Source organism: Microcaecilia unicolor, unplaced genomic scaffold (assembly GCF_901765095.1).
Source record: "Microcaecilia unicolor unplaced genomic scaffold, aMicUni1.1, whole genome shotgun sequence".
Classification (NCBI taxonomy): domain Eukaryota; kingdom Metazoa; phylum Chordata; class Amphibia; order Gymnophiona; family Siphonopidae; genus Microcaecilia; species Microcaecilia unicolor.
The window spans coordinates 41,931-69,216 of NW_021963180.1; the positions used below are offsets into that span (position 1 = coordinate 41,931).

The 27,286-nt window shown below is 47.1% G+C and overlaps 1 protein-coding gene across 1 annotated transcript in view; it reads right to left on the bottom strand.

Annotated features, from left to right (window-relative positions):
- The window catches only part of LOC115459050 (cell division cycle 5-like protein), a 135,916-nt gene that overhangs the window by 30,312 nt on the left and 78,318 nt on the right, over positions 1-27,286 (bottom strand). The window contains exon 5 of the mRNA XM_030188915.1: positions 12,262-12,361. Within this exon, the coding sequence (XP_030044775.1) occupies positions 12,262-12,361 (100 nt within the window). The remainder of the gene's footprint in view (positions 1-12,261; positions 12,362-27,286) is intronic.

Genomic DNA, 27,286 nt, shown 5'->3' on the forward strand with positions numbered 1-27,286 from the left:
AAGACACAGGTGGTCACTTACCAGCTAAGACATGAGCAGATGTAACAACTTCCTTAATCCAGTGTGCCACTGTGGCTCTGGAAGCCAAGAGGCCTTTTCAGGGATCTGCAAAGAGCATAAAGAGATAAGCCAACCTCCTGAACTCATTAATAACCTCCAGATACTGAAACAGAACTCTACAGACATCAAGCAGCCTGAGAGCAGTGAAGGTCAATCCACAATCATTCTTGCACAAGAAAGGGAGAAGTAGCGTCTGGTTGAAATGAAAGGGAGAGACAGCCTTCAGAAGAGGGGATGGTCCAAATCGAGATCCCAAACTCCATAAAGGTAAGGAACTGATCCCTATAGGAGAGATCCTGAAGTTCTGACACACTTCTGGCAGAAGTGATGGCCACAAAAAAAAACAGCCTTCAAAGTGACACCCTTAAGAGTGGCCCTCTTTAATGTATCAAAGGAAGGATTCTGAAGAGCCCGGAGCACCAAGTTGAGATTGGTGCACACAGGGCACAAAGGAAACTGGAGATGATTCACCCCTCTTAAGAATAGCACCACATCCAGATGCAAGACTACAGAAGAACTGCCTAAGCAGCCTCAAACAGTACAGCACTGCCACCTGCAATTGTTGAACTTGGAGCAGATGGAACTTGGGGTAGTTTAAAATGAACCCTAGTAGCTCTAGCATCCAAACAGTTCTCTGCATAGACTCCTGAGCACTTTCCTTTGATGTGCTCTTCACCAGCCAATTGGCTGGGTATGGAAATACATGGACTTCCATTCTACGGAGCAATGCTGTGACTACCACTGCTGGACCCCCTGGATCCAAGTCAGAGACAAATAGCTATGACAGTCTGCACATCGTTGTACCTTGTGCAGAGATCCTGGATGCGACATCAAAGGTATAATATGCACCCCTGGTCAAGAATTTGTGACGTCTTCTGCTGCTTGGTCAACTGGTGAAGTGATTCGGCCTGCTCCAGAGGAAGATTATCTGCAAATCAGTCATACTGGATAAGTGAAATGAGAATGAGTTCTGATACATCTTACACCCAAACAAGTCGAGAGTTTGAGCTTCCCTGCCTGGGGGTGCCAAAGCAAAGTCTCTGGAACTTCTGGCACGTTTCAGCACGGATTCCACCCCCAAAGAATGATGAGGCAACTGTGGCTTATCAAATCCAGGTGAAATCTGAATCTGATACATGGTGTCAATCTTTTGGGGGAAGACAGGGCCAGACATAGGGAACTCCCAATTTTCACCTGAACATCACGTAAAATCTTGTGAAGCGGGACAGTCACAGCCTCTCTAGGAGAAGAGTCATAGTCCAGGACCTTGAATATCTCAGCCTTGGACTTGTCCTCTGTCTCCAACTGAATTGGGATGGCAGCCGTCATCTCCTTCACAAAAGCAAGGAAGAAGAGACTCGCTGGTGGAGATTTTCAGCTCTCTTCTGGTGGGAAGGGCTCTGATGGAATTCCATAGGACTCCTCCTACAAGAAGTACCTAGGCTCATCACCAGACACCCAAAAGCGGTCCGCACTGGAATCAGAAAAATAGGAATGCTGAGACTGTGCCTGCCTCAGATACAAGGAACAATGTCCTTATCTGGAATGGCGCTGAGGTACAGGCTCAACTCTTGACTCCGGCGAAGCTTCCTCCACCAACGTCGAGGGAGTAACTGCATGGGCGGCTGTCAACTCTGATCCCGCACACGGCACCAGCATCGGTGACCTCACCACAAGCTGAGGACCCTGCAAGAAAGGAGTGATGGCTGGCACAAGCACCACCGATGCTAATGAATTCTGCTGTAAAAGTCCCAAGTACTCTTGAAGCACGGCCCAGACCCACTCTTCGAGGGTCAACATCTGGAAAAATAGTAGGTTGGAGACACCCTGCTGAACTGTCAGTGTCGACTCAAGTACCTGGTCCTGGCTACTTGGAGATCTGCGCATAGGCACCTCTTCAATAGAAAGAGAGAGCTCCTCCTGGTGCCGACGCTTCTCAGTGCCCCGGTATCATGCATCAAGGGGGATCGATGCTTATACGTAGGATCAGGCGAAGGACAAGAAAAATCAACACCCCTCGATGCTGACGAAGACGGAGTCAAATCCTCCCTTCTTCTCGGCGTCAGGTCCAATACTGACCACGTTCCAGGAGCCCTGGATAATGGCCAACATCTAAGCAGGTGGAGACCTACTCGATGTACATCCATTCCCAGTGTCTGACAAAGGTCTTGTATGTTACGCTCTGCTACACTTCTCCAGGATGGGTTGGTTTCTGTTTCCTAACCTAGCAGCCGTCATCCGGGTTGGATCATGGACAGCAGCCATCTTGGCTAGCTCAGGAGGGGGCAGCCATCTTGGAGTAACGAGGTCAGGAAGGAAGCCCATATTTGGATGTAGGCACCTCTGCTGATGGGGGCAGCCATCTTGGAACAGCTGCTCATGGTTGAGCCTAATTCCTGCTCTATTTAAAGCCCTGTTTCCAGTCCTTCCATGCTTCGGCTTCTATTCGCTTAGAGGTTGTGGTCTTCATCTGTTCCAGTGTTTTCCTGTGTTCCTGACCTTGGATTTTTACTGACCAGGCGTTGTGTTGCTGCCTGCCCAGACTTTCGGATTGCTCTCTGTTTTGCTGCTTCACTGACTCTTTGCTCCTGGACTGTGTCTGCCTGCCTGCCAGCCTGGTCAGCGGTTGTGCAACCCCGCCGGTTCCAGAAGTCCTGGTGGCCGCCTGCACCTGGGGGCTCAACTCCCAGGGAACGGTGGTCGCTCCCCAGGTGAAGCTAGGGGTTGTCTGGCTGCCTGATCGAGTGCGGTGCCACTTCATCTTCGCCGTGCTCAGTCGGGGCACAAGGGCTCACATTCACCAGGTCATAACATTGTAGCCATAGGGACTGATGTACCTGATGCTGGTTCAAGTGCCAACATCAATGCGGTCCTGGCTCCAAACGTTTTCCTCCTTTGAGCCTCTCTGGACTTGTGTGTTCTTTTTGCATACGCGAAGCACTTCTGTATGCTCAACCCCAAGGAGTAGTTTTTGAGTAGAACTCTATAAATCTTGGATGGTGGATCCTGAAGTGTTCACAGGCCAGATGAAAATGGAATGCTGTGCATTAACTGACCAGGAAGAACAGTTGTGTGTCAAATCTGTTGCCAGCTTTGGAAGCAAATTATGCCTCCCTGGGATATCTGGGTAGGTGGGGGGGGGGAGTCAAGACTGAATTGATTTATTTGGCTGTGACTTCAGCTCCCCTCCCAAAGGCAATCCCACGCTCAAGTTGCAGAAGATCAAAGGTGCCAGGTGGAAGCAAGATGGCTCTGGAAGACATATCGGAAGGAATTTCTAGAATTGAAGCCAATCTTACAGAGTTTATTTTGAGACTTTGTAGTTTACAAAGCAGACTGTGGCCAAACTTGGAGAACATGATGTTTGATTACTGAATAGGGAGAACAAGGTTGGAACTCTGGAAACACAGCAAAAAGAAGGTTCAGAAAATCAGAACAAACCCTACCTATGAATAGGCAACACTAAATTTATTACACTGGGCCCTAGAAAACCAATAAAGCTACTACTGGTAAAAAAAACAAAACAAAACAAAAAAAACAAGCAGGACTGCTATAGAGACCTTCACAGAAACTACATGCAAACAAGAATGCCGCACCTCAGACACATTAACAGACCCTCACCAAATACAAAATAAGGGATCATAAATTAGAAATACCAATATGAAGACAAAAATTGAGGGCTTCTTTTACAAAGCCACACTACTGATTCTCGGTGCAGCAAATGAGAGGAAGCTCATTCAATTCCTATGGGCTTCCTTTCATTTGCCACGTGGGAATCGCTAACGAGGCTTTGTATAAGAAGCCCTGAATTAGGAACCTCAAGAAGTCAAACTAGGCATGTACTGCATCACTGGAGAAATAAAAATAGAAATAATTTTTCTCCTTTACTGAATAAAATACAAAAACTTCCGCTATGCCCATTTCCCAAAGCTAATATATGCCAGTTAATAAATTCAAAATGAAACATCTTTTCTACCTTTGTTGTCTGAGTATTTTAATTTTCCAGTCCTGATTTTTCTTTTCTGCTTTCCTGTATGCCATCTGTTAACTCTCTCCAGTGGCTTCTATTTGTTGTATCGCCTCTCCCCTCGTCTTCTTCCAGTGCCTCACTACATTCGTCTCTGACATATTGATCCTTCCTTTTTAGCTGTTTCTTACTCTCTTTCAATTGTCTGTTCAAATTTTACTCTCACTCCCCTCTGCCCTCCCCCCAATAGTGCAGCAATTTCCCTTCATCTTCCCTCCCCTCAACAAAGCAGCAACTGTCCCTCCAGTATAGCACCAAGCCTGTGGCTCTGAGAAGATGGGGGTAGTAGGAAGTATGGCTAGGCAGAGCAGTAGACGTGGCCACACAAACTCAGATATCATTCATTAATTTGTTGTGAACTGCATTCCTTTCACAGGATGCGATAGCATGGGGCATTTATATCAACTTCAGTTCTGGTGAGCTCCATGCACCAGAAATTAAAGCATATTAAATGCAGCTTGCTGCTGTGATCAGTGGAAAGCGCATGGCTCATTACAATTAAGGAAGAATGTTGGGACTTGTGTGGCCAAATCTCCTGTTTCCAAGTTAAGCTTTCTGCTGTCACTATCCTCTGAGAGCTAATGCCCTGTTTGTACTAGCCCTGTGACTCATCTCCCTCCTGGGTCATGGAAATACACCTGTGTGCTGTGACACCTCAGTTGAGAACTGCTGCTGCAGAGTACTCCTCTGCTTCCATGGAGGAATGAAATCCAAATCCACAACATCCTCCAGCACATTTTGAAGAAGCATGGCAATGAATGGCTTCCTGGAGGCTTTCAATCTTTAGTAGATAGACTGTGCAGGAGTTCTGTCAGTGGACTGAGAGGATGTGCAGTGGAATCGATATTGAATCTTTGGCAAGTCTTTGCAATACTCCTTAAGAAATTTAATGAACAAGTTTTCAGAAACAAATAAGGATGTTCTAGAATGTGTAGTAAAGCAGACAAAGGATTAGACTCCTATCATAACTAGGAAATGCTCCCCGTTCCATGCGCAGGACCCGAGAGGCAGGCAGAGCTCCGAAGTCTCCATGCGTGGTTGAGATGATGGTGCAGGGATGAGGGATTTAGATATGTCAGGAACTGGCCAACATTCTGGGAAAGTGGAAACCTATTCCGAAAAAATGGACTGCACCTTAACTGGAATGGAACCAGGCTGCTGGTGCTAACTTTAAAAAAGGAGATAGAGCAGCAACTTTTAAACTAAAATGGAGGGTGGGGGGGGGGGGGGGGATGGAAGGAGGACAATTAATGGAACACTGTTAAAAGGGTGCAAATTATTTCATTTCATTTATTAAAATTTATATGTTGACCTTATCCAGGGGCAGATTACAAATGAACACACATAACCATAAAACATATAAAACAGATTACATTATGACCAACTAAAATAAACAACCAATCAATAACATTACACAAAAACTTAGCTAAATCAGAGGCCTTAGCCTTGACTCCACAGGTGAGACAGAGCTGGGGAAATTCATTCCCTCTGCGATGGGCAGACAGCTCCTTTAAATATTTAGGCATCAGACTGTCTATGAATGTCAAGGCTCTATGCCATCTTAATATAGAGGTGCTCATGAAGGACACTAGCCGATAACTGAATAGCTGGAAGGATTATTGTACATTATTGGGCAGGGTGGGTCTTTTGAAGATGTTTTTATTCCCACGCTAGCTATATGTCTTACAAACATTGCCCCTTAGGGTGTTTCAGAAAGACCTCCTTAAAGTTTATAGCATGTTTAGTCATTTTTGTTGGGCAGGCAAAAAGCCAAAATTGAGGCTAAAAGTTACGTGGGGGAGCTGGAAGAATGGGTGTTTAGGGATCCCTAATTTGGCCCTATATAACAAGGCATGTCTTCTGCGACACTTGGGTGAGTGGTTTGATACTTCACAAAAATTCACGCCTATAAATTTGGAACGAGAATTTTATGCTCCATACAACTTCTGACAATGAGAATGAACGAATCAGGAAGAGCTTCTGCGTTCTGCTAGAGACGTCGGGGGGACTCGGGAGGGGAGGAGCACTTTCAGTAACGCCGGAAAGAATATTTGAAGCGGGGGAGTCAGAGAAACTAAACAAATTCTCTGTAACCTTGGAGGATGTAATGGGTCAGTTCAGCAAGCTGAAGAGTAGTAAATCACCGGGACCTGATGGTATTCATCCCAGAGTATTAATAGAACTAAAAAATGAACTTGCGGAGCTACTGTTAGAAATATGCAATCTGTCCCTAAAATCGAGTGTAATACCGGAAGACTGGAGGGTAGCCAATGTTACTCCGATTTTTAAGAAGGGTTCCAGAGGAGATCCGGGAAATTATAGACCGGTGAGTCTGACGTCGGGGCCGGGCAAGATGGTGGAGGCTATTATTAAGAATAAAATTGCAGAGCATATACAAAAACATGGACTGATGAGACAAAGTCAGCACGGATTTAGTGAAGGGAAGTCTTGCCTCACCAATCTAATGCATTTTTTTGAGGGGGTAAGCAAACATGTGGACAATGGGGAGCCGGTTGATATTGTATATCTGGATTTTCAGAAGGCGTTTGACAAAGTGCCGCACGAAAGACTCCTGAAGAAATTGCAGAGTCATGGAATCGGAGGTAGGGTACTATTATGGATTAAGAACTGGTTGAAAGATAGGAAGCAGAGAGTAGGATTGCGTGGCCAGTATTCTCAGTGGAGGAGGGTAGTTAGTGGGGTCCCGCAGGGGTCTGTGCTGGGTCCGTTGCTTTTTAATGTATTTATAAATGACCTAGAGATGGGAATAACTAGTGAGGTAATTAAATTCGCCGATGACACAAAATTATTCAGGGTCGTCAAGTCGCAGGAGGAATGTGAACGATTACAGGAGGACCTTGCGAGACTGGGAGAATGGGCGTGCAAGTGGCAGATGAAGTTCAATGTTGACAAGTGCAAAGTGATGCATGTGGGTAAGAGGAACCCGAATTATAGCTACGTCTTGCAAGGTTCCACGTTAGGAGTTACGGATCAAGAAAGGGATCTGGGTGTCGTCGTTGATGATACGCTGAAACCTTCTGCTCAGTGTGCTGCTGCGGCTAGGAAAGCGAATAGAATGTTGGGTGTTATTAGGAAGGGTATGGAGTCCAGGTGTGCGGATGTTATAATGCCGTTGTATCGCTCCATGGTGCGACCGCACCTGGAGTATTGTGTTCAATACTGGTCTCCGTATCTCAAAAAAGATATAGTAGAATTGGAAAAGGTACAGCGAAGGGCGACGAAAATGATAGTGGGGATGGGACGACTTTCCTATGAAGAGAGGCTGAGAAGGCTAGGGCTTTTCAGCTTGGAGAAGAGACGGCTGAGGGGAGATATGATAGAAGTGTATAAAATAATGAGTGGAATGGATCGGGTGGATGTGAAGCGACTGTTCACGCTATCCAAAAATACTAGGACTAGAGGGCATGAGTTGAAGCTACAGTGTGGTAAATTTAAAACGAATCGGAGAAAATTTTTCTTCACCCAACGTGTAATTAGACTCTGGAATTCGTTGCCGGAGAACGTGGTACGGGCGGTTAGCTTGACGGAGTTTAAAAAGGGGTTAGATAGATTCCTAAAGGACAAGTCCATAGACCGCTATTAAATGGACTTAGAAAAATTCCGCATTTTTAGGTATAACTTGTCTGGAATGTTTTTACGTTTAGGGAGCGTGCCAGGTGCCCTTGACCTGGATTGGCCACTGTCGGTGACAGGATGCTGGGCTAGATGGACCTTTGGTCTTTCCCAGTATGGCACTACTTATGTACTTATGTACTTATGTACTGTGCTGGATTCCGGCGACGGAGGGTAAATTTAAAAGAAAAATGATCCTTCCTTGGTTGGGGGGGGAGAAGAGGATGGCAGGGGAGGGCAGGGGGGACAGGAGGTTCGCTGGACATGGGTGGATGGCAGAGGAGGGGGGTTTCTGGACATAGGTGGATGGCAGGGGCGGCCAGGGAGGACAGGAGGGTCGCTGGACATGGGTGGATGGCCGGGGAGGGGGGTTTCTGGACATAGGTGGATGACAGGGGAGGGCAGGGAGGACAGGAGGGTCGCTGGACATGGGTGGATGGCTGGGGAGGGGGGTTTCTGGACATAGGTGGATGGCAGGGGCAGGCAGGGAGGACAGGAGGGTCGCTGGACATGGGTGGATGGCAGGGGAGGGGGGGTTTCTGGACATAGGTGGATGGCAGGGGAGGGCAGAGGGGACGGGGGGTTTCTGCACATAGGTGGATGGCAGGGGAGGGCAGAGGGGACGGGGGGGGGGGGGTTCTGCACATAGGTGGATGGCAGGGGGGACAGGAGGGTCGCTGGACATGGGTGGATGGCAGGGAAGGGGGTTTCTGGACATAGGTGGATGGCAGGGGAGGGCAGAGGGGACGGGGGGGGGGGGGTTCTGCACATAGGTGGATGGCAGGGGCGGCCAGGGAGGACAGGAGGGTCGCTGGACATGGGTGGATGGCCGGGGAGGGGGGTTTCTGGACATAGGTGGATGACAGGGGAGGGCAGGGAGGACAGGAGGGTCGCTGGACATGGGTGGATGGCTGGGGAGGGGGGTTTCTGGACATAGGTGGATGGCAGGGGCAGGCAGGGAGGACAGGAGGGTCGCTGGACATGGGTGGATGGCAGGGGAGGGGGGGTTTCTGGACATAGGTGGATGGCAGGGGAGGGCAGAGGGGACGGGGGGTTTCTGCACATAGGTGGATGGCAGGGGAGGGCAGAGGGGACGGGGGGGGGGTTCTGCACATAGGTGGATGGCAGGGGGGACAGGAGGGTCGCTGGACATGGGTGGATGGCAGGGAAGGGGGTTTCTGGACATAGGTGGATGGCAGGGGAGGGCAGAGGGGACGGAGGGGGGGTTCTGCACATAGGTGGATGGCAGGGGAGGGCAGGGGGGACAGGAGGGTCCCTGGACATGGGTGGATGGCAGGGGAGGGTGGTTTCTGGACATAGGTGGATGGCAGGGGAGGGCAGGGAGGACAGGAGGGTCGCTGGACATGGGTGGATGGCAGGGGAGGGGGGTTTCTGGGCATAGGTGGATGGCAGGGGCGGCCAGGGAGGACAGGAGGGTCGCTGGACATGGGTGGATGGCAGGGGAGGGGTGTTTCTGGACATAGGTGGATGGCAGGGGAGGGCAAGGAGGACAGAAGGGTCGCTGGACATGGGTGAATGGCAGGGGAGGGGGGTTTCTGGACATAGGTGGATGGCAGGGGAGGGCAGGGAGGACAGGAGGGTCGCTGGACATGGGTGGATGGCAGGGGAGGGCAGAGGGGACGGGGGGGGGGGGGTTCTGCACATAGGTGGATGGCAGGGGAGGGCAGGGGGGACAGGAGGGTCCCTGGACATGGGTGGATGGCAGGGGAGGGTGGTTTCTGGACATAGGTGGATGGCAGGGGAGGGCAGAGGGGACGGGGGGGGGGGTTCTGCACATAGGTGGATGGCAGGGGAGGGCAGGGGGGACAGGAGGGTCCCTGGACATGGGTGGATGGCAGGGGAGGGTGGTTTCTGGACATAGGTGGATGGCAGGGGAGGGCAGAGGGGACGGGGGGGGGACGGGGTTCTGCACATAGGTGGATGGCAGGGGAGGGCAGGGGGGACAGGAGGGTCCCTGGACATGGGTGGATGGCAGGGGAGGGGTGTTTCTGGACAAAGGTGGATGGCAGGGGAGGACAGGAGGGTCGCTGGACATGGGTGGATGGCAGGGGAGGGCAGAGGGGTTGCTGGACATAGATGGATGGAGGGGGGACAGGAGGGTCGCTGGACAAGGGTGGATGGAGGAGAGAGAAGAAATGCTGGACAGGGATGGAGGCGAGGGAAGAATGAGGAAGGAGATGAGGTGAGGGAAAAGGAAGAGAGGAGAAAAAGTGCACATGGATATAGGAAATAGGCAGAAGCTGGATCCACTGGACAGTCAAGTCTGCGGAGGACCCAGCTTTTACTTACGGATGTAGGGCAAGAAATGAAGAAGAAAGGCGGAAAGTAAAGAAATAAATGGAAAGGAAGCCCTGAAAACGGAGTTAAGAGGACAGATAGCAGCACAATCGGATACTGAGCCAGCATGATCAGAAAAACAAAGTCACCAGATAACAAAGGTAGAAAAAACTATTTTATTCAGGATTTATTAATTGGAATATGTCAGTTTTTGGAAATGTGCATCTGTGATATTTTTCATGTAAGTTTCAATTTTTGTAGTATTGCTGCATACTGATTCTGACTTCTTGAGGTTGCTTTCCAGTTCAGTATTTTGCCTTCATGTGTTTTTCAGGTGTGATCAAGGAAGGTGCAGTATTCTGCTAGCGTATAGTTTGCAGCCATTTTTGTTTTTTTTTTCACTAGGTTGTGCATTGGTGTTTTAGAGCACGGTGTAATTACAGTTGGCTTTCCACGCCACGCATAAGGTTGTAGCTCGTCCTGTCCTTGGAATTAGTGCTGTTTATGGTTTCATGATAGCATTGTGCTTATTATTTCAATCAGGTTTTTTGTACAAGTTTAGCGTCATTTGTCTTTATTTGAAATTTCATAAATAAAAAAATTTTCTAAAAATGGAATAATCTTATCAATGGGGTGGGGCTAGGGTGGGGCGGAGCCAGGATGGGGCGGGGCTAGGATGGGGCCCCACCAAATTGGTCTGCATAAGGCCCCGCACTTGCTAAGACCGGCCCTGGTTGGGCGGAAGGCACAGGGGCTCATTTGGCAGACTGGGATGTAGGAGCCATTCTGCGGGGCTTTTTGTCCTTAACGGTAGATGCAAAACTGAGAGAATGTGGTTATAGAGCGATACGTCGAGCGTACATGACGAGGGCACAGCCCCTCACACACTTAATCATGCTTTCTGGCTGTGTCCGAACATCTGTGCATTTTGCTTACAAGTCCAGCGATTCTTGATTCAGTTGCTAGGAGTAAATATTAAAGGAACTTTGGAACAATTTGTTTTAGATAAACCCAAAGCTTTTTCTAATCTGTCTAAATCTGGTAGTTTGATGTGTCGCAAAATGTGTCTGGTGGCAAGGAAAAGTATATTACAGTGCTGGACGTCGCAGGAGGCCCCTTCGTTCTGGCAATGGAGGAATCAGGTCCATTTAATGGTGTCTTGGGAAGCCAGAGACGTGAGGGGCTCTCCTAAGCGTAAACAGCGTTTTATGCATACTTGGAATCCCTACCTACAAAATTTACATGCCTGGGGTCACAGTCCAATACTCAACTTAATTTAGTTTTAGGTAATGGATAACCAGCCTAGTAAACCATGGTTTACCTTTCTATGGGAGGGAGCCCAGAGGCTATCAGAATACAAGCTTCTGGGTTACTAAGGGTGGGTACGGAGGTGGGGTGGAGTGAGAGAGAATAGTTTAGGAGGTGGGTGCGGGGTAGGGGGAAGAAGGGTTGGGGGTGGGGAGGTAGTGCAGTAAAGGTTATAAAAATACCAGGTTGTTGACGCTTATAGCTCGATATGTTCTGCAAATGATGTTTCTTGGTTGCAGGGTATATAATTTGTTGGGTCTTGAATTGGTTGAACAGGGGGTGGGGGGGAACAAGGGGGGATGGGGGAAGGGATGTGGTAATGGTTAAAACTTTTGGTTGATGACGGCTTGGCCATGTTAGTGACATTTTGATTGCCTTGCGAATGTTTTATCTTTGTTTTTGTATTTGACTCTGTCATCAATAAAAATTGTTGAAACACAATAACACTACACAAATTAAATCATCATTCATTCAATGCAGAGAGCAGTCAGTCACTGTTTCCAGATGCACTAGGCTTCATGCTCCAACAAATGTTACTTCAACAGTGTTTTAAATGTCAAACAGTTCTTTTTTTTCCTGAGAAGTGGCAGCTTGTTCCATTTGACAGGACCAACTACAGAAAAGGTCCTCCTCACAATGACAGAGTGCGGGAATTGGAAGAAAATTAATTTAAAACACACAATTTTTTTGTTTTTAATTTTTATTTCTAGGAATGAGAAGATGAACAATAATGCTGGATAAGATCCAAATGGGCCAGCTTAGTTTTGTGGCCAGTTGGCAACAGAAAAAAACAAACAAAAAAAAGTCAAAACTGAAGTCCTGAGGAGACTACTGCTTGTGGGAAAGGATATTCATGCTCAGAACCTTTCACAGTTGTGTGCCTGACAACACCACTTGTTGACTGAAAATGTACATTTCCTTTAGATGAAACCTACCTTGCTTCTTCCAATTGCTTCTCTCTGGCTTTCCTTTTAGCCTTCTTTCCCTGTGTGTTGGCCAGACGAGCTCTTGCCTCTGAAAGCATCTCAAGTTCATCTGTTAAGCAAAAACTTTTCACATTAATTTGTGAGAAAAAGAAGGAGAAAAATCACTGGCATGGAATGAATGTTTAGCAAGCTATTTCTCCAGATACCACATTATCATATAATGTGTAATATGCTTAGTAACTTTAATGACTATAAACAGTCACATTCTGAAAAAAAAACAAAACACAAAAACATCAGCAACCACTGTTTGGCAATTTTGACCGGCTACATTTTCAAAATAACATTCCATTGGTGCATCATCATACAAGCATATCAAAGCCCATCCCCCTGCTGCCTTCCATACCCCTAAAGTAAGGACAAATTTTAAAAGTTACAGCAAAAAATGCAATAGTTTTATATAGGGCAACATATTAATCAATTTGCAGATCATGTCTGTAAAACAGCACAAAAGCCCAAAGTTCAGTTATTCAAAGAATACACAAATACCGAGGGGTATAGCCTAGCCCTAGAAAAACAGACGCCTGTGCCAGTTTCAAGCTTTGCTACCTATCATCAGTTACCTTGTAACAGACCTTTCCACTGATCGTACCTAATGAGGGAAAGGGAATGGGACTTGATATATTGCCTTTCTGTGGTTTTTGCAACTACATTCAAAGCAGTTTACAAGGTACATACAGGTACTTATTTGTACCTGGGGCAATGGAGGGTTAAGTGACTTGCCCAGAGTCACAAGAAGTTGCATGGGAATCAAACCCATTTCCCGAGGATCAAATTCCGCTGCACTAACCACTAGGCTACTCCTCCATCTACCAATTTTAAATATGTGACAATCCCTCACTAAACAGAACAAACGGCAGACCAACGCATGTTGGAAGTGGTAACAAAAACTTTAATTCAACCCTAAACTTATGCATGACATGGCCACAGTTCGCCAAAGGCTGCGGCGTCAGAGGCAAAAACTAAAAATGAAATTTAAAATCACATCATAAAACCAAATGTTAACAGAATAACATATCAACCACATGAAGAACCATGCATAGCATATAAGAACATACAAAGTTGTAGAAAATGACATGGATTCCAGAGTAAAAATATGTAACAGTGTAAGCCATAAATGATATAGTGATGGGCACATCATCATTACAATTACGGTGCAATAGTGAAAACAAGCTAGAGCCAGAAATAGTGTTATAAAAATCAGTGAGGTCAATGCAAGCATCAATATCAATCACAGTACAGTAAGAGGGAAGGCAAGCTTTAACCCATTAGTGCCCAATGTTCCTATAATAAGCCATATGGGAATACTGGACACTAATGGGTAAATTTAAAGAAAAAAAAATATGTATATACTAGTAAAAAAGCCCGTTTCTGATGCAAATGAAACGGGGGCTAGCAAGGTTTTCTTCAGAGTGTGCATGTGGGAGTGTGTGTGTCCCTGCCTTCTGCCCTTTCTCCCTTCCCCTCTGCTCTCCCTCCCCCCTTCTCCCAGTCCTTCAGTGTTAAGTTTCCTGCTGTGCTGTGTTTGTTTGTGGTTTTTTTTTTTTTTTGTTACATTTGTACCCCATGCTTTCCCACTCATGGCAGGCTCAATGCGGCAGGCAATGGAGGGTTAAGTGACTTGCCCAGAATCACAAGGAGCTGCCTGTGCCAGGAATCGAACTCAGTTCCCCAGGACCAAAGTCCACCACCCTAACCACTAGGCCACGCCTCCACTCAATAACAGAGAGAGTGAAGGCGTCTGCCCTCTCTCCCCTCCCTCCTCCAGTCCTTCACTGTTACAAAGAGAGCGATTTCGATTTCGTGCTGTGCTGTGTTTTCCTTCACTGTGTTACAGAGAGAGCGAGGGCGGGGCAGACACTCATGGGGAAACCGGATATCTCTGCAGCTTCACACTTCCGGCTAGAGGCTTCATTAGAACGTTGGTGCTGCCTTTTATATATAGAGATATACCTACCTAGAGAGGTAAAGTCAAACACACTTCTCTTTAGTGTAACACTCAAAAGGAATACTAAAAACATTAATCAAACAAATCAGTACAAGATAGATACAAAAAGAAAACAAGAAGGGGAAAAAAAAAAGAGAAAAATTCTTAGGAACAAACCTCCGCTATTATGTATCTATTATATACTAAAGGCTTAATTAACAAAAAGTGAATGCTGTAGCAAAAAAACAGTACTATCTACAATATGCCTTAAAAGAAACCCATGAAGGCAAACTGCATATATAAAAAGGAACCATAGTCCTGCAGCATTTCTTTTGAAACGTCTCTAACAAAATCAAAGTTATATTCAAGACAAAAATCTCCAAGATTAATCTAGAAAGCAAGCCTCAAGCATTACTCACAGTTCTACAGCAACTCCACAATAACATCTCCAATCACACAATCTTAATTCACTAAAGCTGAAATGCACTAGCAAGCAGGTCAGATTTCACTAGCATTTGAAATCAATTTTGTACCCTCAAAAAGAACAGAGCACTTATGATCAAACTTTATTGCTTTTAAATGTGAACGGTATACATTTAAATGCTCAAACAATCATTTTAAGAATATTTAAAATTGCAATTATGCCCCAAGGGTCCCTTTTTTTCAAAACCAAAGGTCAAAATTAAAAGACTGTCCCATCTCCAAAATACAAAAATCGCTAAAGCACGCAGCTTAAATACCCCCCCCCCCCCCAAAAAAAAGGCTGGAAACACAAAAAACACTATGCGTTACAGTGGCAATTTTAATCTATGCATTTCAATGATGTATCAATGACTTCAGGACTATACAGAAAAACTGCACCATTGATGCTAAAAATCAAAAATATATGTTGTGCCACCCTAAATCCATAAAGTTCCATAAAAAAAACTTTATGTTGATTAAATAGTAGACCTTCAAAGCTGTTCATAAACACTTAAACAGATACAATAAGTAGTCTTATCATAAGAATCACATTAAAATATTATCCAATAAAATCATAAGTGTAATAAATTAAAATAGCCACATTTATCACCCAAAGATGTGCCTAATAAATCATACAGACATTTACATAATTAAAAATTTTTTTTAAAAGGGCAACAGATGGTTAAACAGCCATTTACATTAAAAACACTTCATGCTGATTAAATAAAAAAAGCATTCAATGTTGTCAATAAATACATAGATATGATAATTATACAAATCATAAGAACCCAAACACAGTAATTAAAACACATTATCTAGTCAAATCATACTAAATAATAAAATAGTTATGAAACAGCATATGTTATCATTTCATAAATATATAATAAACAACTTAAAAGGTTCCTAACAAATCATACAGATGACAATCAGATAATTTAAAAAATAATTAAAAACAGCAACAGATGGTTAAGCATATCTCTTACGTAAATGAAGTGACTGACGTGCCCCGCATGCGCAGAATAGCGCAGCTACACCCTACAACTTTGCCACTCCCGCCCCCGTCACTCTCACACACACTGTCTCACAGACACACACACTGATGCAGCTCAACCCCCCGTCATTCTGACTCACACACACACTCGCTCCCACACTCCCAGTTACCCCCCCTCACTTACACACATACACACGATCTATCTCTGTGACACACACACACACTCATGCAGGCTTCCAGTTTGCCAGCCCCGCTATCCCTCTGTCAATGTCACACTGATACAGCACACCTCTGAACCCCACACCAAACCTCCCCACAACCCCTACCACTTCACCACCCCCGCCCGCCTCTCATTCTGACACATATACACAATCTCTCCTACTTTGCCACTCCCGCCCCTCCCCATCACTCTCTCACACACACAATATGTCTCTCACAGACACATGCACTGATGCAGCCTCTGAATTCCCCACTCCCACCTCTGTCAATCTCAGAGAGATTATGTCTCTCAGCTGGCCTCTCAACCCTCCAGAGGCCAGAAACACAAACACCCCTCCAACTCCCCCCCCCCCCCCCCCCCCCCCGGTCACTCTCATACACAGACACAATCACTCTCTCTCACACACACACAGACACTATCTGTCTAACACACAAAACCACTGATGCAGCCTCAGATTTAGCCACCCCCGCCCACCCGACACACATCCACTCCCACAACCCCCCTGCTCTCTGCCCCTCCCCTCCCCTATCTCTCTCCCACACTCACCCTTTGCACTCCCAACCTCCCCACCTCCACTCCTCTACTTCCTCCCACTGATGGACATGGGGGAAGGACATGGGAGAGAGCAGGGTTGGTGGACAGGGGGAGGCCAAGGGAAAGAGGAGGGTTGCTGGATATGGGGGGAGGGCAAGGGAGAGAGCAGGGTTGCTGGACGGGAGGGCAGGGCAGGGGAGAGAGGAGGTTTGCTGGACATGGATGGATGGAGTTGAGAATTATCACATTTTGCAAAAAAAAAATATTGCCCGTTTTAACGGGCTAAACGTCTAGTATACAAATATTATATAAAAAGACTGATAAATCTGATTCTTAATTAAGACCATTTGGTTGAACTATATCGAATTTTAAAAATAAACCTCTGTTTCTCTTGCAGTAACAACTTATCCAAATTGCCACCATGAGACTGAAGGTGTATTAATGGCTAGAAATTTGAGTTGATTAAACACATGACCATACTGCCATACTGTACACAGTGATCAAGCAGAGGTTTTTTTGCAATTCTACAAGTGATAGTGCTCCTGTGTTCTATAATCCTACATTTCAATTGTCTCTTAGTTTTTCCGAGATATAAAAGTCCACAGGGGAAGATCACTATGTAAATCACTCCTTCTGATTTACAATTAGAAAAATAAAGTCTCACCTGTCCTTGGATGTGTAAATACCTTGGTTTTAACATTCACTGCAAAGGTGGAACAATTACCACAAAGATAATGTCCCATTACTTTTCTGCTCAAAGTAGCGTGGGCAACAGGCAGTGCAGATGGTGCTAGTACATCCTTCAGGCTCTTTTGTCTTTTATATGTCACCATGAATTCTTTTTCAGAAAAGTTGGAAATAACTTGTATAACATGCCAGTGTTTGTGAAGTATTCTACCAATTTCCATATGACATGTGACCATAAACAAGGTACATGCTAGCTTGTTGTCATTATCCTTTCTAGATTTATGATCAGATATCAACAATGTTCTGTCAACCATCTTTGTTCTGTCAATACCTTCTTTTATACGTTTCATCAGGTATAGCGAAGACACTTACCTGTAGCAGGTATTCTCCAAGGACAGCAGGCTGATTGTTCTCACATGTGGGTCGACACCCGCATCGGCCCAGGAATCGGGATTTTGCAAGCAAAATATAAAAAAAGTTTTGCCAGAGTCTTCTGGCGCGCGCATACAGCGCGCATAAGGCATGCGCAGACCGATTTCCCGTCCGTCACATGAGCGCGTTCCCTCAGTTAAATCAAAAAGCATAAAAAGAAGCAAATAACTCCAAAGGGGAGGTAGGCAAGTTTGTGAGAACAATCAGCCTGCTGTCCTCAGAGAATACCTGCTACAGGTAAGTATCTTCGCTTTCTCCAAGGACAAGCAGGCTGCTTGTTCTCACATGTGGGGTATCCCTAGCAACCAGGCTCACTCAAAACAATGAACATTGATCAATTGGACCTCACAACGGCAAGGACATAATTTAGATTTATTTATTTATTTATTGCACTTGTATTCCACATTTTCCCACCTATTTGCAGGCTCAATGTGGCTTACAAAGACCTGTTATGGCATCGCCATTCCAGGTTAAATAATACAGTTGGTGTTACAAAGAAGTCAATGAAGGTAAGAGGATTTGGTCAATCAGCTGTAGAAAGATACACTCTGAGTAAAGGTGGGTAGTAGGGTTCTCGTGGTAAGTTTTGTTAAAGAGGTAAGTCTTCAGGGATTTGCAAAAGTTAGTTAATTCTTTGATCGTTCTTAAGTGAGTTGGAAGTGAGTTCCATATCTGTGTGCTCATATAAGAAAAACTGGTCGCGTGTACTAGTTTGTATTTTAGTCCTTTACAGCTGGGGAAGTGTAGGTTAAGAAAGGTGCGGGAAGATCTCTTGGCATTTCTGGGTGGTAGGTCCACAAGGTCTAGCAGGTATGTCGGGGCATCACCGTAAATGATTTTGTGGACAATCGTGCAGATCTTGAATGCGGTACGTTCTTTAAGTGGGAGCCAGTGTAGTTTCTTTCTTAGGGGTTTTGCACTTTCATATTTTGTTTTCCCAAATATGAGTCTGGCTGCGGTATTTTGGGCTGTTTGAAGTTTTTTGATGGTCTATTCTTTACAGCCGGCAAAGAGTGCATTGCAGTAATCCAGGTGGCTTAGTACCATTGACTGTACCAGGTTCCGAAAAATGGCCCCGAAACCATAAACAACTAACTGAGAGTGCAGCCTGGAACAGAACAAAAATGGGTCTAGGGGGGGTGGAGTTGGATTCTAAACCCCAAACAGATTCTGCAGCACTGACTGCCCAAACCAACTGTCGCATCGGGTATCCTGCTGAAGGCAGTAGTGAGATGTGAATGTGTTGACTGATGACCACATTGCAGCCTTGCAAATCTCTTCAATGGAGGCTGACTTTAAGTGAGCCACTAACGCAGCCATGGCTCTAACATTATGAGCCGTGACATGGCCCTCTACAGTCAGCCCAGCTTGGGCATAAGTGAAGGAAATGCAATCTGCAAGCCAGTTCGAGACTGTGCGTTTTCCGATGGCAACTCCCCTCCTGTTGGGATCGAAAGAAACAAAAACAACTGGGCGGACTGTCTGAAGGACTTTGTCCGCTCCACTTAAAAGGCCAATGCTCTCTTGCAGTCCAAGGTATGCAAACTGCTTTCGCCAGGGCGAGTATGAGGACGGGGAAAGAATGTTGGAAGACAAATGACTGGTTCAAATGGAACTCCGACACCACCTTTGGCAGGAACTTAGGGTGCGTGCGAAGGACTACTCTGTTGTGATGAAATTTGATATAAGGTGCATGTACAACCAAGGCCTGAAGTAACAGCCACCAAGAAAATGACCTTCCAGGTCAAGTACTTCAGATGGCAGGTATTCAGTGGCTCAAAAAGAGCTTTCATCAGCTGAGTGAGAACAACGTTGAGATCCCATGACACTGGTGGAGATTTGAAAGGGGGCTTTGACAAAAGCAAACCTCTCATGAAGCGAACAACTAAAGGCTGTCCCAAGATAGGCTTACCCTCTACATGGTGATGAAAAGCACTAATCGCACTAAGGTGAACTCTTACGGAGTTGGTCTTGAGACCAGACTCTGACAAGTGTAGAGGGTATTCAAGCAGGGTCTGTGTAGGACAAGAAAGAGGATCTAGGGCCTTGCTGTCACACCAGACGGCAAACTTCCTCCATTTGAAAGAGTAACACTTCTTCGTGGAATCTTTTCTGGAAGCAAGCAATACTCGGGAGACACCCTCTGAAAGACCCAAGGAGGCAAATTCTCTCAACATCCAGGCCGTGAGAGCCAGAGACTGGAGGTTGGGATGTAGAAACGACCTCTCGTTCTGAGTGATGAGGGTTGGAAAACACTCCAATCTCCACGGCTCTTCGGAGGACAACTCCAGAAGAAGAGAAAACCAAATCTGACGCGGCCAGAAGGGTGCAATTAGGATCATGGTTCCGCAGTCTTGCTTGAGTTTCAGCAAAGTCTTCCCTACTAGAGGTATGGGAGGATACGCATATAGAAGGCCTGTCCCCCAATGTAAGTAGTAGTAAGTAGTAGTAGTAGAAAGGCATCTGACGCTAGTCTGTCGTAGGCCTGAAGCCTGGAACAGAACTGAGGGACCTTGTGATTGATCTGAGTGGCAAAAAGATCCACCGAGGGGATGCCCCACGCTCGGAAGATCTTGCGGATTACGCCCACGTTCAGTGACCACTCGTGAGGTTGCATTATCCTGCTCAACCTGTCGGCCAGACTGTTGTTTACGCCTGCCAGATAAGTGGCTTGGAGAAACATGTCGTGACGGCGAGTCCAAAGCCACATCTGGACAGCTTCCTGACACAGAGGGCGTGATTCGGTGCCCCCCTGCTTGTTGGTGTAAAACATGGCAACCTGATTGTCTGTCTGAATTAAGATTACTCGGTTGGACAGCCGAACTCTGAAAGCCTTTAGAGCGTTCCAGATCGCTCTTAATTCCAGGAGGTTGATCTGCAGACCTTTTTCCTGAAAGGACCAGGCTCCCTGAGTGTGGAGCCCATCTACATGAGCACCCCACCCCAGGAGAGATGCATCCGTCATCTGCACTTTCTCTGGCGGAGGAACTTGGAATGGTCGGTGGACAGTTGGATTACATCCACTAGATCCCCCACAGCTTGAAACCACTGGAAAGCTAGGGTTCACTGAGCTGACCTCATATGTAGATGTGCCATGGGCGTTACATGAACTGTGGAGGCCATGTGCCCCAGAAGTCTCAACATCTGCCAAGCCGTGACCTGCTGAGAGGCTCGAACCATGGACACCAGGGACGGAAAGTTGTCCGCCCTTGCCTCGGGGAGATAAGCTTGAGCTACTTGAGTGTTCAGCAGAACTCCAATGAATTCCAATTTTTGGACTGGAGTGAGATGGGACTTGGGATAATTTATGACGAACTCCAGCAGCTCCAGCAACTGAATAGTCATTCGCATGGGACTCCAGAGCACCCTCCTTCGAGGTGCTCTTCACCAGCCAATTGTTGAGATAAGGAAGCACATGCACTCCCAGTCTGCATAGCAACGCTGCGACTACAGCTATGCATTTTGTAAACACTCTGGGCGCAGACGCCAGGCCAAAAGGTAGTACACGGTACTGAAAGTGCTGTGTTCCTAGCCGAAACCGAAGATACTTCCTGTGAGCTGGAAGTATCAAAATGTGTGTGTAAGCATCCTTTAAGTCCAGAGAGCATAGCCAATCGTTCTCTTGAATCATGGGAAGAAGGATGCCCAGGGAAACCATCCTGAAATTTTCTCGAATAAGAAATTTGTTCAGGGCCCTTAGGTCTAGGATGGGACGCATCCCCCGTTTTCTTTTGCACAAGGAAGTACCTGGAATAGAATCCCAGCCCTTCTTCCCCTGGTGGAACGGGTTCGACTGCTTGGGCCTGTAGAAGGGCGGAGAGTTCCTCTGCAAGTACCTGCTTGTGCTGGGAGCTGTAGGACTGAGCTCCTGGTGGCAATTTGGAGGCTTGGATTCCAAATTGAGGGTGTATCCTAACCGGACAATTTGAAGAACCCACCGGTCGGAGGTTATAAGGCCACCTTTGGTGAAAAAACATTAACCTCCCCCCAACCGGCAAGTCATCCAATACGGACACGTTTACTGAGGCTATGTTGAACTGGAGCCAGTCAAAAGCCCGACCTTGCATTTGCTGGGGAGCCGCAGTGACCTTAGGCGCATGCAGTTGATGAGATCAAGCGCATTGGGACTAAGCCTGGGCAGGCTGCAGAGAAGCAGAAGTGTACCTACACCTAGCATTAGAATAGGGAGCACTCCTCTTCCCTCCAAAAAACCTCCTAGATGAGGAGGTAGTAGCAGAAGACGCCCGGCGGGAGAGAGAATACATAGCATCATTGTGCTTCTTGATCTGGTCAACAAGATCATCTACTTTCTCACCAAAAAGGTTATCCCCCCAGGAAGGAACATCCGCCATCCGCTGCTGGACCGAATGATCCAGGTCCGAGACACGCAGCCATGAAAGTCTGCGCATCACTATACCTTGGGCAGCGATCCTGGATGCTACATCAAAAGTGTCAGGAATTTTCGACACGCCTTCTGCTGCCTGACCAACTGGCGAAAAGTCTCGGCCTGCTCCGGAAGGAGTGCATCAACCAAGCTGGAGAATTGCCTCACCGAGTTCCGCAAGTGGACGCTTGTGAAGAGCTGGTATGTCTGGATCTTGGTAGCGAGCATAGCGGCCTGATACGTCTTCCTCCCAAAAGAGTCCAAGATTCTAGATTCTCTGCCTGGGGGCACCGAGGCATAGTCCCTAGTGCTCTTGGCTCTTTTGAGGGTGGAGTCCACCACCATGGAATTGTGAGGTAGCTGAGACCTCATCAATCCAGGTTCACCGTGGATCCGATATTGGGATTGAGCTTAGACAGAGGGAACGACCAGTTTCACATAAGGACTTCCTTCAGTACATTATGAAAAGGAGCCGTTGCAGCCTCTCTAGGCAGAGAAGGATAATCCAGGACCTCGAGCATCTCAGCCCTGGGTTCATCCTCAACCTCCATAGGGAAGAGAATAGCAGCAGCCATTTCCTGGACAAAGGAGATAAAGGATAGAGTCTCCGATGGAGAAAGTCTCCTTTCTGGTGGAGGGGAAGGTTCAGAGGGAATCCCATAGGACTCGTCAGAAGAAAAGTACCTGGGATCTTCCTCTTCCACAAACGCTCATCTTCAGTATCGGATAAGACATCCCTCAGAGCAGTCCGAAACTGAGCCTGCCTCGACGCCAAGGAGCGACGTCCTCGATGGCGGTGCTGAGAAGTCGATGCTCGCCTGGACTGCGATGAAGCTTCCTCCACTGACGTCGAAGGGGAGTCGACCTGGGTGGCAGGCGGCACCGAGGTCGGGGACCTCACCACAGGTGAAGGGCCAGATGCCGCTGCAGCAGACGGTATGGAAGGCGCAAGCACCCCCAACACCAAAGCAGACTGGCGCAGCAATCCTTCCAGAAGCTCTGGAAGTAGGGCCCTAACGCGCTCGTTGAGAGCCGCCGTCGGATAAGGCTGCGGGGTTGATAAAGGAGCCAGTGGCAGAATCTGTCGAGGCTCGGGAGCAGGCACCGGGCTGCCAGAAGACCGACGCATCGGCACCTCCTGAATAGAGGGGGAGCAATCCTCTTGGCGCCAACGCTTCTCTGGTGCCGATTCCCTCGACGCCCCAGAGCTCCCAGCAACGTGTGTCGAAGAAGAACAATGACGGTGCTTCTTCGCCTTCGCTCGACGCCCATCATAGAGACTCCTCGGTACCGATGAGGAGGACGTGGAATCCTCATGCCTCCTCGGGGCCAGGTCCGACGAAGGTCAGTCCCGGGGAGCCTGCATAACAGGAGGCCTCGAGGCAGGTGGAGACCCACTCGATGCCTCACTGCTCCCAGCGCGAATTGGTCTTTCAGCAGCCATTACCTCCGCTCCCGACGTCGATGCTTCCCTCGATGTCAACGCCGCCGACCTCGGTATCGATGTCGATGTTAAAGGACCGGACCGAGCCCCAAAAAGCTTTTCTTGTTGGGCTTCTCGAGACGCTTGGGTCCGTTTCTTCACACGAAGACACAGACTACAAGCAGCTGGGCTATGGTCGGACCCAAGGCACTGGATACACCAGGCGTGGGTATCGGTTACTGAGATGGTCCGGTTGCACCGAGTACAACGTTTGAAGCCGCTGGGTGTCTTCGATGACATGGAAGGAAAAATGGCTTTGGCGAAATCAAAAGACGCAATTGTGTCTGTTAAAAGGAAAAAAGGGCACAAAAAATTAGGGAATAAGCCGGCCATGTCGAAAAACAAAGGAAACTTTAAAGAGTAAAGAAATCTAAAGACACGACAGAATTTCTTTTTTTTTTTTTTTTTTTGAAAACTGACAATAATAAAGAAAAATGATGAACAAAATAGCAAAAAATTAAGACTCTTTTCCTTGGCCTGAGAGGAGCGGAGATAAAAACCTACCGCACCTCAATGCGGAAAAACGAAAACTGAGGGAACAAGCTCACGCGACGGGCAGGAAATCGGTCCGCGCACGCGCGCCAGAAGACTCTGGCAAAACTTTTTTTATATTTTGCTTGCAAAAAGCCTATTCCTGGGCCGATGCGGGCGTCGACCCACATGTGAGAACAAGCAGCCTGCTTGTCCTCGGAGAACCTCTGTATCATTAGTGAGTGGGCAGCTTTAACTTATCTAGCTCCTCAGCACAGATGGGGTAAAGACGGGATATAGCCTGCTCCACTTTCAAACTGACATCTAGAGTGGACCATTGAGCTGTAATTAATTCCTGAATGGCCTCATGAACCAGAAAGGACCTAGGTAGCCACTCAATTCTAACCATCTTAGGTTTAGCCGCCGCTGGAGCCAGACCCTCCCAGGATTCAATATTAAGTACCTCCATAGCGTTAGTGATAAATGAAGGCAATGCCTCCTTACATAAAACTTGGACTGCTGTGGGGTCATCAGCCTCATCTGCCATGAGCTTCCCCTCTTCCAGAGGATCAGGGGAAAGGGGAAGACATGATGACAGCCGAGCCAGCGCCCTCTGATGACCCAGGAGAATGAGGTGAGACATTTTCTCCCTCAGACAAGACCTCCATTCTCCTTCTCTTAGAGGAAAAGTTCCCCTGCCCCATCAGAGAGCAACCTGAGAACCAAGTGGCTGATGGGACCGCTTGAGGAGATACGCCTGATGGGACAGTAAAACAAAGTCAGGAGAAAAGGGCTCCAGCACAGCAGAGCCCATCTGAAACCCAACCAAATCAGCAGAGCCCATTCGTGAGGGAGAAAACTCCGATGCCACTGTCAACTGAGCCTGCTTTTTCAGTGGGAGAGTGGCGGCTGTCCACGATGGCTGCAGGAGTCACCATGCCTGCGAGGGAGAGAGAAGAATACGGCAGTACATCCCCTGTGCGGAAAAATGAATGCCTCGCCATCTCTGCCGCACTTCTGGCCGATTCGGAGCCCACCGTGCAACTGGAACACTGCCCTGGCGCTGCAGTGCTTCACTAAATCTGCAGCCATTGACAACTGCGATCACAAGCGCAGCCCAACAAGAAAATAACAAAAGAAACGCCTTCAGAAAATGGAAGAAGGAACAGTCTGAAAATAACAAGAAACAGCATAAGGAGTGTCAAAGCAAATGCAAGGCGCAGATTAAGAAGGCGAAGAGGGAGTATGAAAAAAAGATAGCATTAGAGGCAAAAAAACATAGTAAAAATTTTTTTCGGTATATTAAAAGCAGGAAGCCGGCAAAAGAATCGGTTGGGCCGCTGGATGACCGAGGGGTAAAAGGGGCGATCAAGGAAGACAAAGACGTAGCGGAGAGACTGAATGAATTCTTTGCTTCGGTCTTCACCGAGGAAGATTTGGGTGGGATACCGGTGTCGGAAATGGTATTTCAAGTGGACGAGTCGGAGAAACTTACTGACTTCACGGTAAACCTGGAGGACGTAATGGGGCAGTTCGGCAAACTGAAGAGTAGCAAATCTCCTGGACCGGATGGTATTCATCCTAGAGTACTGATAGAACTGAAAAACGAGCTTGCGGAGCTACTGCTAGTGATATGCAACTTATCCTTAAAATCGAGCATGGTACCGGAAGATTGGAGGGTGGCCAATGTAACGCCCATTTTTAAAAAAGGCTCCAGGGGAGATCCGGGAAATTATAGACCGGTGAGTCTGACGTCGGTGCCGGGGAAAATGGTAGAGGCTATTATCAAAAACAAAATTACAGAGCACATCCGAGGACATGGATTACTGAGACTAAGTCAGCATGGCTTTTGTGTGGGGAAATCTTGCCTGACCAATTTACTTCAATTCTTTGAAGGAGTGAACAAACATGTGGACAAAGGGGAGTCGGTTGATATTGTGTATCTGGATTTTCAAAAGGCGTTTGACAAGGTACCTCATGAAAGGCTACAGAGGAAATTGGAGGGTCATGGGATAGGAGGAAATGTCCTATTGTGGATTAAAAACTGGTTGAAGGATAGGAAACAGAGAGTGGGGTTAAATGGGCAGTATTCACAATGGAGAAGGGTAGTTAGTGGGGTTCCTCAGGGGTCCGTGCTAGGACTGCTGCTTTTTAATATATTTATAAATGATTTAGAGATGGGAGTAACTAGCGAGGTAATTAAATTTGCTGATGACACAAAGTTATTCAAAGTCGTTAACTCGCGACAGGATTGTGAAAAATTACAAGAGGACCTTACGAGACTGGGAGACTGGGCGGCTAAATGGCAGATGATGTTTAATGTGAGCAAGTGCAAGGTGATGCATGTGGGAAAAAAGAACCCGAATTATAGCTACGTCATGCAAGGTTCCACGTTAGGAGTTACGGACCAAGAAAGGGATCTGGGTGTCGTCGTCGATAACACACTGAAACCTTCTGCTCAGTGTGCTGCTGCGGCTAAGAAAGCGAATAGAATGTTGGGTATTATCAGGAAAGGTATGGAAAACAGGTGTGAGGATGTTATAATGCCATTGTATCGCTCCATGGTGCGACCGCACCTTGAGTATTGTGTTCAATTCTGGTCGCCGCATCTCAAGAAAGATATAGAATTGGAAAAGGTGCAGCGAAGGGCGACTAAAATGATAGCGGGGATGGGACGACTTCCCTATGAAGAAAGACTAAGGAGGCTAGGGCTATACAGCTTGGAGAAGAGACGGCTGAGGGGAGACATGATAGAGGTATATAAAATAATGAGTGGAGTGGAACAGGTGGATGTGAAGCGTCTGTTCACACTTTCCAAAAATACTAGGACTAGGGGGCATGCGATGAAACTACAGTGTAGTAAATTTAAAACAAATCAGAGAAAATTTTTCTTCACCCAACGTGTAATTAAACTCTGGAATTTGTTGCCGGAGAAAGTGGTGAAGGCAGTTAGCTTAGCAGAGTTTAAAAAGGGGTTGGACGGTTTCCTAAAGGACAAGTCCATAAACCGCTACTAAACGGACTTGGAAAACTCCAAAATTCCAGGAATAACATGTATAGAATGTTTGTACGTTTGGGAAGCTTGCCAGGTGCCCTTGGCCTGGATTGGCCGCTGTCATGGACAGGATGCTGGGCTCGATGGACCCTTGGTCTTTTCCCAGTATGGCATTACTTATGTACTTATGTAAAGCAGTACTCACCACAAACTGGTGAGGAGTGAGGTCTGCCATTTCTCTGCAGAAGCCAAGCTGAGAGCAGACCAGGAAAGCCTCCCCCTCCAATTTCAGCAGCACCAGCAGTCAAACTGCTAATTTTTTTTTGGGTCCGTTGCCCATGAAATCCCCCCCCCCCCCCCCCCAGTAAGCAGACGGGGGTGAGGGGCGGCA